General features: G+C 37.1%; 1 protein-coding gene across 10 annotated transcripts in view; it reads left to right on the top strand.

Moving 5' to 3' along the window:
- The window catches only part of UBAP2 (ubiquitin associated protein 2), a 128,773-nt gene that overhangs the window by 76,506 nt on the left and 39,335 nt on the right, over positions 1–12,932 (top strand). For all 10 annotated transcript variants that reach the window (XM_078152992.1, XM_078152993.1, XM_078152994.1 and 7 more), the window contains exons 9-10: positions 6,762–6,817; positions 11,966–12,033. In XM_078152992.1, coding sequence (XP_078009118.1) covers positions 6,762–6,817; positions 11,966–12,033 — 124 coding nt within the window. The remainder of the gene's footprint in view (positions 1–6,761; positions 6,818–11,965; positions 12,034–12,932) is intronic.

Genomic DNA, 12,932 nt, shown 5'->3' with positions numbered 1-12,932 from the left:
GTTTTCAACATCCATTTTTGTAAAATTTTGAGTTACAGATTTTTCTGTCTTCCCCCTCCCCAAAACAGCAAGTAATCTGATATAAATTATACATATACAGTCATGTTAAGCATATTTTACGTTAGTGTTGTGAAAGAAGGATCTGAACAAAAGAGAAAAACCACGAGAAAGAAAAAACAAAAAACCAAAAAAAGTGAAAATAATGTGCTTTGAACTTCATTCAGACTCCATAATTCTTTCTCTGGATGTAGTTAGCATTTTCCATCATGAGTCTTTTGGAATTGTCTTGGGTCATTGTATTACTGAGAAGAGCTAAGTCTATCATAATTAATCATTGCATGATGTTGATGTTGCTGTGTACGGTGTTCTCCTGATTCTGCTCACTTCACTCAGCTTTAGTTCATGCCTTTCCATGTTTTTCTGAAATCTCCCTGCTCATCATTTTTTGTAGCACAGTAGTATTCCTTTATATTCAGATACCATAACTTGTTCAGCTGTTCCCCAACTGATGAGCGTCCCTTCAATTTCCAATTCTTTGCCACCACAAAAAGAGCTGCTTATAATTTTTTTGTATATGTGGATCCTTTTCCTTTTTTTTTCTTGTGAGACAGTCAGGGTTAAGTGACTTACCCAAGGTCACATGACTAGTGTCAAGTGTCTGAGTCTGGATTTGAACTCAGGTCCTTCTGACTTCAGGGCCGGTGCTCTATCTGTTGCACCACCTAGCTGTCCCACCTTTTCCATTTTTATGATCTCTTTGGGATGGATACAGACGTTTTATAGCCGTTTGGGCATCGTTCCAAATTGCTCTCCAGAATGGTTGCATCAGTTCAAAACTCCACTAATTTAGTGTTCCAATTTCCTGTTCTGTCATATTAGCCAATCTGCTAGGTGTGAGGGGGTACCTCAGAGTTGTTTTAATTTGAATTTCTCTAATCAACAGTGATTTAGAGCATTTTTTTCACATGATTATGGATAGTTTTAATTTCTTCCTCTGAAAACTACCTGTTCATATCCTTTGACCCAATTTATCAATTGGGGAATGGCTTGTATTCTTATAAATTTTACTCACTTCTCTATATATTTTAGAAATAAGCCCTTTATCAGAAATATTGGCTATAAAAATTGTTTTCCAGCTTTCTGCTTCCCTCCTAATCTTGGCTGCGTTGGTTTTGTTTAGCCAAATTTAATGCAATCAAAATTATCCATTTTGCATTTCATAATGTTCTCTATCTCTTGTTTGGTCATAAATTCTTTCCTTCTCCATAGATCTGACAGGTAGACTATTCCTTGCCCTCTTAATTTGTTTATGGTATCACTCTTTATGTGTATAAATCATGTACCATTTCAACCTTATTTTGATATAGTGTGTAAGATGTTAGTCTATGCCTGATTTCTTCCATACTCTCTTCCAGTTTTCCTAGCAGTTTTTGTCAAATAGTGAGTTCTTATCCCAGAAGCTGGAGTGTTTGGGTTTATCTAACAGTAGATTGTTATTTAATAGTTTGTCTTATGTACCTAACCCATTCCACTGATTCACCACTCTATTTCTTAGCTAGTACCAAATAGTTTTGATGATTGCCGCTTTATAATATAGTTTTAGATTTGGTATGGTTAGGCCACCTTCCTTTGCAAGTTTTTTTCATTAATTCCCTTGATATTCTTGACTTTTTGTTCTTCCAGATGAATTTTATTATTTTTTTTCAAGCTCTATAAAATAATTTTTTGGTAGCTTGGTATGGCACTGAATGAACAAAAGAATTGTCATTTTTATTATATTAGCTTGGCCTACCCATAAGCAATTGATATTTTTCCAGTTGTTTAGATCTGACTTTATTTGTATGAAAAGTATTTTGGAATTGTGTTTGTTGTAGTCTCTGGGTTTGCCTTGGCAGGTAGACTCCCAGATATTTTATATTGTCTGTAGTTATTTTAAATGGAATTTCTCTTTCCTGCTGGGCTTTGTTGGTAACATATGGAAATGCTGATGATTTGTGTGAGTTTTATTTTCTTTCCTGCAATTTTGCTAAAGTTGTTAATTCACCTGACTCTCAATAGAAGTTCTTCAGAACAAAAGGGAAGAACCACAAGAAAGAGAAAAAGAAAGAGAAAATAGTATGCATTGATCTGCATCCAGACTCTCTACTTCTTTCTCTGGACATGGACAACATCTGCTTGTCATTTCTTAGAGCACAGTAATATTCTGTCACAGTCATATACCACAACTTGTTCATCCATTCCCTGTTCATGGGCATCCCCTCAATTTCCCAATTCTTTGCCACCACAGAAAAGAGTCACTATAAATATTTTTGTTCTTTCCCTTTTTTTTACCCCCCCTTTTTGGGATATATACTCCTCATAGTGGTATTTCTGGGTCAAAGAATATTCACAGTTTATAACCTTTTGGACATAGTTCCAAATTGTTCTCTGGAATGGTTGCAGTATTTCACAACTGCACCAATGGTATATTTGTGCCCCAGTTTTCTCACATCCCCACCAGGTTTGTCATTTTCCTTTTCTGCCATATTAGCTGATGGAATGACATGTCTTGCGGAAGACTTTATGGTACAGTGGGGAAAAAACTGAATTCAGGATTAAGGACTAGCATTCCATTTCTCAGTCCAGTGTTTACTGTTCTGTAGCATTACATCTCTATTGTATAATTTTACACCTCTTAGACTAAATTTCATGAAAATAGTATTATTTGTAGTACCTGCTTCACAAGATAGTGCCTCTCAATGTGCTTGTATGTTTGTCATACTAGTATAGTAGGTAGTCTTTATAGGTGAAGCAAGCAGCAAAGAAAGACGGAGGAACTAATTTTGTCTTTTGTTGAATAAACAAATTCTGTTTGTTATTAGCTTTAAATTGGGTTCCGTCACTATACCCAGAATTTTTAATATTTGAAGATGACTAAAGACTTTTCTTGTTGCTATTTGTCAGCCTTAGACTTAGGACAGTCATTCTGTTTTCTGTTAACCAAGTGACAGTTTTTTATCTTCTCTCTTAAGATTGTCAGTTTGTGGAGAAACGGATTAAGAAATGAATTGCCAAGTCTAACTTTTAAAAATGTATTTATTTATACCTTTTCTTTTTATATTAGTAATTTGACTCCCTTTTGTTCCTTTCCCCCCAAATGTAGAATTCTCTGTGGTATAAAGAAAAAGAACAAAATTAGGTGGTACCGAATGTGAGTCTTAGTGAAATGTTCATTGCCTTTATCTTCCCACCTCTTTATAAAGAGGAGAAGAAGGATATTTTATCATGTCTCCTGGGACTGATTGCGTGTTTATTGCTCTTAAGCTGAGCTTAGATGCCTGGTGGCATTGCTTTCATATTACTTATGTTGCCCCTTTGTATTTATCTTCTTGTTCTCTCTCAGAGAGTTATAAGAAGAAAAAAAAAAGAAAAACATTCGCAAAGGTAACCAACCCATCAAAAAATGTCTTGATAATATGCTGTTTTCCACCCTCACTACTCTACGAAGAATTAGCTTTGACATTTTGTAGCATTTCCTTTTCTATTGTTTTTTGTTATTCTTTCCATTTACGTTGTTGTCATTATCTATATTGTTTTTCTCATTCTGTTTACTTCAGTTACTCCAGCAGTTCTCAAGGTGTGATCTAAGGACCCCATATGTCCCCAGACCCTATTAAGGGGGGGTCTGAGAGGTCAAAATTGTTCTAATTTCTAATGTTAAATATTGATAGATGTATCCCACATAAACAAAACTGTTTGGATGGAGGGATTCTCAACAGTTTTTAAAAGTGTAAAGGGATCCTAAGGCTAAAATGAGAACACTGACTTAAATATTCAGAAATGACTATGCTTCTCTATATTTATCATATTAATCTTTAATTCCGTCACAGTAGTATTCCATTACATTCATGTACAATTTGTTTGACCATTCCCTGATTGATAGGCACATACTTTGTTTCTACTACTTGGCTAGCACATATTTTAGATTTATACAGGGCTTTCTTTTATTCATTGACATTCTTGCAGCATTTGCATTATCATGCATATTTGGATCAGCGGGATTGGTCATTTAAATATTTTTTTGCATAGTTCAAAATTCCTTTACATAATAGTTGTACCGCTTAGTAGCCCCAACAATGCATTAGTGTACCCATTTTCCCATAATCTTTCCAGCTGTGACTGTTCCTTTTCTTTTATCATCTTCTGTAAGTGTTTTGTTTGTTGTGAAACCTTAGGGTTGTTTTATTTGCACTTTAATTGCTAATTTGTAGCATCATTTTATATAATTTTTATTAGTTTACAGTTTGACTGTCTAAAAATGCTTTGCATTTTACTTATTTCTGTTAGTTATGTATATATTTTGAATATCAAATACTTATTAGAGATACTGGATACAAAGGTTTTTTTTTCCTAATTGACCTCTTCCCTTTTTATCCTAGTTTGTCCTTTGTAAGTCACTTTGGTCCCTTACTTGGTTAAGAATTCACCTCTTAACAATGGGTCTTCCTCCAGGTCACACCCACGATTTGGGGTCTATCCTTGGCCATTCTCTTTTCTCCTAATATTCTGCCTCATTTCATTATCTCATCAACTTTCTTGGATTCAGTTGTCTTTCGTAGATGATTCTTAGAGCTGTTTTTCCAGCTCAAACTACTCTCTGCACCTGTCTTGTATCTGCAACTGCCTATTGGATATCATTGAAGTTAAACTGAATTTCCCCTAAATATCTAAAAATCAAGATGTCCAAAACAGAACTCATTATTTCTCCTCCCCATCATCCCTGTTACTATTCTGAGTACTCTTTCACCTGAGTACACTCTTCGCTTGCACTCACCCCACATGTCCAATTTTTTTGTCAGGTCTTATTGTTACTATGTTGACATCAGTAGTACATGTTGTCTTTTCTGTTCTGACACTGCCAACAACCTTGGTGCAAGTCCTTTAGCAAAGATCTGACCGTGTTATCCTCCTACTCAGTAAACCCTGTGGCTCCCCGTTACCCCAATTTTCTTAGACTTTATGCTCCTTTCACTCTCTGTGAGCCAGTGTCACCGGCCTCTCTGCTGTGATTGGCTACCCCCCATGCCTTACCTGCACCTCCTGGCTTCTTTCAGGACCCAGTTCAGATCCTGCCTTCTAAAAGAGGCCTTTCCCATTCCTTGTCATTTTAATGCCTTTCCTCTAAGATGTGGTCGTTTGCTTGTCACCCTCTGTTGAATGTGCACCCCTTGACGTTGGTGATTATGTTTTTGCTTTCTTTGTATCCCTAGTGTTTAGCATGTGGTATCTGGCATAAAATAAGTACCTCACAACACATCTGGAACGGGATATTCTTGTAGGTGTCTCAAACTCAATATGTCCAAAGCTGAATTTAGCATCTTTTCCTGCAGCTCTTGCCACCTTCCCAGCTGTATTACTTAGGGGGTATCGCTATCTTCTTAGTCCCTCAGACTTGCACTCTAAGTGCCGTCCTTCTCACTGTGTTTCACCTCTCATCCAATCTGTTGCCAAGGCTTGTCCATTTTATATGACACTATCTCTTAAATGCGCCCATCACCTCATGCCCATACTATTGCAGTAGCCTGCGCTTGGTCTCCTTGCTGCAAGTCTGCCTACCATCTTCCCCTCAGCTATCAAATGATCTTCCTGCATAGCAGGCCTGATCGTCTCACCCTCCTACCCAGTAAACTTCAGTGGCTCCCCATCACATAGAGGATGAATTATAAAATCCTTCATAGGCTGTCCCTTCCTCCCCCCCCACTTTTCCAGTCTTATTATACCTTATTTGACCCTTATGTACCATGTAATCCAATGACACTGCCTCTTTGCTGTTCTTCAAATTCTGTCTCCTAGCTCTAGGCATTTTCCCTGGTTCTCCTCCCGGACAGAATTCCTGCCTGGGATTCTCTCCTTCCCCATCCCTGCCTCCTGGCTTCCTTCAAGTCCCAACTTAAATCTCACTTTCTACAGGAAACCTTTCCCAATCTTTCTTAATTCTAGTGCCTTCCTTCTGTTTATTATTTCCAATTTTTCATATATATGGTAGTTTGCACATTTTCTTTAACATTAGGTTGTGAGTTCCTGGTAGTCAGTGACTGTCTTTTGCCTTTCTTTATATTGCAGCACCCAACACAGTGATTGGCACATACTAGGTACTTGGTAAATGGTTATTGACTGGCTAATTTTTGTCTGACTGCTTTCTGGTTTTTCCCGGTAATTCTGGTCACATATTGAGATCTTCCCTGTGTGATTTATGTTTTGGGTTTATTGCACCACATTAATGAGTTGTTGTTTTTTTTAAATCTTTTCTAATCTGTTCCATTTTAAAACTGTTCAAGGTTCCACTGATTTTCTCCTCGTTTGTTCTCTCTTATGCCATGATAATTTTTAGTACATTCATGTAACGTAATGTCCACTAGTTGTTTCTAAGTTTTTGCATTCCAAAAAAAGAGTATTGCTAATAATATTTTCTTATAAATTGGTCTTTTCTGCCTTTAACTCATCAATCTCAGTATTTGTCATCTTTGAGTAATAGTTTGGTACCTCTCTTGGTTAAAGCCAATTTTCTCCCCCCAGAATGGTTAGTCCATTTTTTCATCTCTGCCAGCAGTGTACTTATGTACACAATAACTTTTTTTCCCCGCATGGTAACACTTAAACTGAATTGATGTTGACCTAAAACATGCCTTTGCATCATGTGACATGGAGTTTAGAGTGGAACCTTGAGACATCTGAAGTAAAAGTATACTCTGAAGTTTATTTTTTTTTTGGTCATATCACAGCAGGGGCATGGAAGAACTCTATGGAAGAGTGGACAACAGAAGACTGGAATGAAGATGTAAGTGTATGTTGTAGATTATATAAAATAACAATGTGTCAGTCAGTAAGTGTTAATTACGTGCCTGTTCTGTCTTTGTAAGCCATTTTGCTAAGTGCTGAAGATACACAGATAGAAGTGAGAGTTCCTTTTCCCTCAAGAAGGTTAGGGGTGAGGACTACGTAACATTCATGCATGCAAAACATACAGGGTCCTCTGATAGAGGAAGATGAGCAGGGTGGGCCAAACTGTGTGTTTGAATTGGATTTTGAACAGAATTAGGGATTCCAAGTGGCAGAGGTGAGCTTAGAGAATTCCTGCTTCCAGACTCCTCAGTTTGGCTTTATACCCTCTTCAACCTGGCTAGTGAGTGTTTTCAGCCCTGTTCCTTAATTACTCACCTTCCTAAACTGTTTGCCACAGCCAAATCTGTCTCTTTACTTTGCCTTCAACATATTTCTTGTACTGATGTCTCCATACTTTTGTTGTTGTTCTTGTCTCTCTTCCTGCCTAAAAACCTCCTTTTGTATCTACTCATTTCAAGCCCTGTACATCCTCCAAAACTAAGGAGGACACGGAGTAGTACTTCAGAAAGTCTGCTGTGTATGGTGGCAGAAATAGGATTCACATTACCTGTGTGATCTTGGACAAGCCATTTCCCTTGTCTCATTTTCCTTCACTAAAATAAAGCAGTTAGATTAGATCATCAGATCTCATCATCTCCCTTCTTACTCAGATTCTATGTGCCTTTCTAGACCATTCCAGCCCACATTGATGAGTTCCTCCATTAATTCATGCAGCAGTTTTTTGCCTGTACTTCTCATTTGATAGTTAATAATGTATGACTACTTCCTTGTGGCATTTTTTACTCTTTTATTTTTCTGTCTTACCTCTCATCACATATATAAGTCATGGTTCTCTTTTTGCCTCCCCCTTCCTCTATAGCAACTAATGCTATTCCTTGCGCATAGTAGATGCTCAGTAAGTATGTTCTTTTTGATTATAAAGAGGACATCATACATGGATAGTTTACAGTCCATAAGTGGATTGTAAGCTTTCTTATATTTGGGTTAGGTGAAAGAACTACAGTTGTTTAGCTTGGATAAAGGAAGTCTGAGAAGAGGATATGATCAGCATCTTAATAATTTGAAGAGCTATCATCGGGAAGAGGACATAGACTTTATATGTTGGACCCCATACAAATGAACTAGAATCAGTGGGCATGAGGTACAAAGAGACGGATTTCTCCTTGACTACGGAATAATTTTCCTTAAAATTACAGTTTAAAAAAAATATCAAATGGGCTGCTTCTAGATTGAGTTCAGTTCAACAAGCATTTATTTAACACCTGTTATGTGCCACGTTCTGTGCTAGGGCCTGTGGATACCAACACAAAGAAATGGTCCCCTGCCCTCAAGAAACTTACAGTTTGTTCAGCAGAAATATTATGCACACAGATAAGTAAATACTACATGTTTTCAAAATAATTGGAAGGGTTTTTGGTAATTGATGACCAATACTTAGGGAAATAGATAAGATCTTGATAGAATGGCTTCCATTTCACTTGAAATCTTTAGTCATTGGCTGGATGACCACTACTTAGTGATCATTTAGAAGGTATTACTGTTGAGGTGTGGGTTGTACTAAGTGATATGTCCCTTCTAACTCTCATAATCTCATGATAAAGTTATATAGATTTGCATCCAAAGAACCAGAATTAGATTTATTGTCTTTGGGGTTAGGAGCCTGTCACATTTTTCTATTTACATAAATATAAAAGAAAACAAGAAATATTTTTATAAGATCATAAATTTAGAGCCTATAGGGTCCTTTGAGGTATGGTGGTATGAAAATTACCTGGAATCAACAGTTATTTGAAATTTTTCCTTTTTGTAGCATCATGTACATGTGTTTCTACTGACAGGCTAATTCAGTTCATCATCTTTAATGAAATAAAACTAGATGAAGCTGATTTCCCCATTTTTAGTTCTTTTTGGGTTGAGTGCTAGATTTTGGGCCATACACACATTTCATTGCTTTCTTATGTTGTTTTTTAATTCTTTGGTTTTTAAGAATGGCTATTACTCCAAGGAAACTTTAAATGAAGATTCTTCCTGATAGAACTTACCTTTTCATTTAAAACTATACCAAAATTATTTAATGAGGTTCAAGAGAGCCATAAAATCTGGGCATCTTTATTAGATAGCAAAATACAATTACAAGGGGCAGCTAGGTGGCACAGTGGATAGAGCACTGGCCTTGGATTCAGGAAGACCTGAGTTCAAATATGGCCTCAGACGTATAACACTTACTAGCCGTGTGACCCTGGGCAAGTCACTTAACCCCATTGCCTGCCACCCCCCCCCAAAAAAAAGAATACAATTACAAAAATGTTTTGCATATTTTTTACTTCCATTGGGCCTGGAAGTCTTGCCTCCATTTGGGGAATTATGAATACTGATAAACATATTACTGTATTTTGAAGCAAAAATGTTCTGAAATTACAAAAATTCCCATAGGAAGATGGTATGCTATATTATTGTTCTATACCATGCCACATCAGGAAAGAGCAAGAAATGGACAGAAACATACTTAAATGGTTTCAGAACTTGACTGATTTAAAATTCGTTGAGAATTTGTAGGGTATGATGAAGGCTGGATTTGGGGAAATGAAGCATTCATCAAAGCTATCCAATATAATAAGTGTGCATTCTTGTTAAATTTTAGAATATGTGTTAAAATCTTGTGAACACAGTGTAAAATTGTGTAATGCAAGTGATTGCACCAAATGGAATACATTTTGCTTCTTAAGAGTTTTTTTAAGTTGTAAAAAGCTGCAAGATTATCTGTCAGAAAATTGTACCTGATTTTGTCTTAAGTAATTCTCACAACTGTAGTCTTTCTAGACTCCCATTTCACTTTTGAGGAAAAGAGGCGATGACTTGGCCCTCTGCAGCACAGGCAGTGTAGCTGAGATTCAAATCCAGGTCCTCTGGCTCCAAATTCAATGCTCTTTCTTACTGAACCATAAGGAGCTCCATTTGTCATTATCCCTGTAGTGTCACAGTAGAAAACTATGACCACACAAGAACAAGAAGAATTAATTTCACATTTGTAGGTTTGGTTAAAATTGCAAAAATTCTAGGTTCCATGTGTCCTTTTTATTTTATTCCGGTCTTCATAGACACAACCCTTTGAATCCCACACTTGCATGCCCATTTATGGCTAATATTTGACTTTTCTGCTAACTTCATCTGCTCACATGGCTTCAGTGTGCTACTTTGATCAAAACTGATATCAGCTACCTGTTACTCTGTCTTTTCCCTATGCTCCAAACGTATTTATTCTTGGTCATTACTATGACCTCCCATTCTTCTAGTTTCTAAACTTTCACTCTTGCTCTGGCTTCATTTTCCTTCCTACTAAGTCTTAACTATGTTTAACCAGTCTCAATATATCTTCCCTCCATGCAGCAAGGCAATTCATTTACACATCTTTAATTGATTCTTTACCTTACAACAGCTGTTCTGAGGCTTCACTTCTCTCCTTTAGCTTCCCATGCTCACATACCCCACCTTCCATCATACATCTCGGTGGAAGACCTCTCATATATTACTGTATTAAGTATAGGCCATTCATCATGAACTCCTTCATCTCAAAACCCCTTGATGTCCTTCTCCTTTCCTCCCAACTCTTAAGGGTTGGCCATTCTTAACCGTGTCAACCCCCTCTACTTGTACCTTTGATTTTATCTCTTCACATCTTTTCTGACAGCTTACCCATGAAACCATTCTCTCCCTTGCCTTCCAATCTGTCTCCCTATGTTCTGACCTAGGGGTGGGGATCCTGTGGCCTTCTAGGTCTTCAGGTGCAGCCTTTTGACTGAGTCCAAGTTTTACAGAACGAAACCTTTTATTAAGGGGATTTGTTCTGTGAAGTTTGGATTCAGTCACAGGGCCACACTTGAGGACCTAGAGGGCCACACATAGCTTTGAGGCTGCAGGTTTCCCACCCCTGGACTGTCCTATTCTCAGCTACCTAAAAGTATGACTATGGGAGAGTCACAGTTCCCTGCCCTTAAGAAACAAAACACCAATTTAAAAAAACACTCTGTCTGGAACCTCCCACCTACTCAAAACACTGCCCTAGATTTTTCCTGTTCACTACCAAACTCTTAGAACAGTTTGATGAACTCACTGCTCATTGACTCCTCTCTTGTACTCTGACTTCTAACTTCTTCACTCAACTGAAACTGATTTCCCCAGTTACCAGTGATTTAATTGTCAAATCCACTGGTTTTTCCTCTGTACGCACATTTTTGGTCTCACTGCAGTATTTGACACTAATGACTATCTCCTTTTGGATGCTGTCTCCTAAGTTTTTGTGACCCTGCTCTGTCTTCGATTGCCTCCTGCCATCATGGGTTTGGGGGTGGGGAGGAAGCTTCTTTATTAATATCCCTTTGCTTAGTCTTTATTGATGATCCACTCTTCTTTGTATGTCTTGATATTCCACTTATCTTTGCATGTCCCCCAAAGCTTTGTCCTAGACCCTGTTCTCTGTACACTCTCATCTTCTCAGTTATTTCAGTAACTTCAGTTCTTGATTTTCAGCAGATGCATTCCAGAAATATATTCCATATGTACCTTAAATTTAACCTGTCCCAAACAACTTATTATACTCCTATTGAGAGCATCACTCATATTCCCAATCTTGGAGCCATACTCTCCTTCCCCCATCATATCCCGTCCTCCTGTCCCCCATAACCAATCTGTTTCCACATCTTGGGGCTTCAAAATCCATAGCATTTTTCATCTGTCTGCTTTCTACCCACCCAATTACCACCCTAGTTCAGGTCCTTATCCCCTCTCACCTGGATTATTGCAATACTTTCCTAATTGGTTTCCCTGTCTCAAGTCTGATTCCTCTGTAGTCCATCCTTTATACAGTTGCCAAAGTCATCCTCTCAGAATACAGGTCTGGGACCCCTTGTTACTTTAGAGATCAAACATAAAATCATTTGTTATTCAAAGATCTTTACTTTTCCTGTAAACTATCGCTGTCTGAGCTACCATGAGATGGTTACGATATAATAGCCAGGAATTTGGTGTGCATGTTGCTTTTATGCTATGCATAACACCTGGAATTAAATTTCTCTTTTCCACACAGCTTTCTGAAACGAAGGTATTCACTGCTTCTTCTGTTCCAGCTGAAAATCACGTCACACCTGGACAAAGGTAAAATCTTCTTTCCTTGACCGCTATTAGAACAAACTTTTCCGATGACTTAATTTCAGGGTCATTTTATATTAGGTAGGTGACCTAAATCAGTTACCACATACAAAGGAAAGAAAAGTATTCTTTTTTGATATGGATGACTAAGTTAAAAAAATTTTTTTTCCCCAGAATGAGGTTTCCAACAGTGGTCTTCACACAAATATTGACAGTCATTTTAAGTATGTTGCCATTATTAGCAGTAGTTTTCCCTATTTAACTCAAGGGAATGAATGGGGGAAAGTTTAAGATTGAGTTTTTTGGGAAATAGTAGCCATTGTCTTTCTACGATTAGAAGGCATAATATACTCTATACTTATGTAGTGGAAAGATCGGGTTTAAACATATAAAACTGTATTTTATTTTCAGCTGAGTTAATAGAAACTTATTCTAAAGACCATTTATGGATAATGTAAGAGACTGTGTTCCAATTTTGAGATTGTTTGCTTCTACACACATGAAAGGCTCTGAATTAGAAGAAAGTATTGTTTTAAGTAAGATGATTTTATTCTTATTGAATTAATCTTATTGAATTAATCATAAAAGAGTACACAAGCTTTATAGTACTCTGCTCAGCAAAATAACTTTGTTTTAGAGTTAATTTTAGTTAATTATAACAGGAAGAAAAAATGAAATCCTAAGAGTCTAATAATAATAATTACGTTTCAAACTTGCGCTTTTTAGTTTTGACTGATTTAATCTGAATTACTCAATTAGCTGCAGTTTATTATATCATCATTTAAGACCTGTGAGTTGTGGCTTATAAATGAACTCCTTTTTCCTTCTAAAGTTCCCAGACTCTCTCTTCCTTATAATTTTGGTCCTCACATAATGAAAGTTGGTTTGAAAACATGTATTACACA

Source organism: Phascolarctos cinereus, unplaced genomic scaffold (genome assembly GCF_003287225.1).
Source record: "Phascolarctos cinereus isolate Bilbo 61053 unplaced genomic scaffold, phaCin_HiC Scaffold_4;HRSCAF=312, whole genome shotgun sequence".
In the NCBI taxonomy this organism is placed as follows: domain Eukaryota; kingdom Metazoa; phylum Chordata; class Mammalia; order Diprotodontia; family Phascolarctidae; genus Phascolarctos; species Phascolarctos cinereus.
The sequence above is the reverse complement of the archived record's forward strand: the minus strand, read 5'-3'. Positions and strand labels throughout refer to the sequence as shown.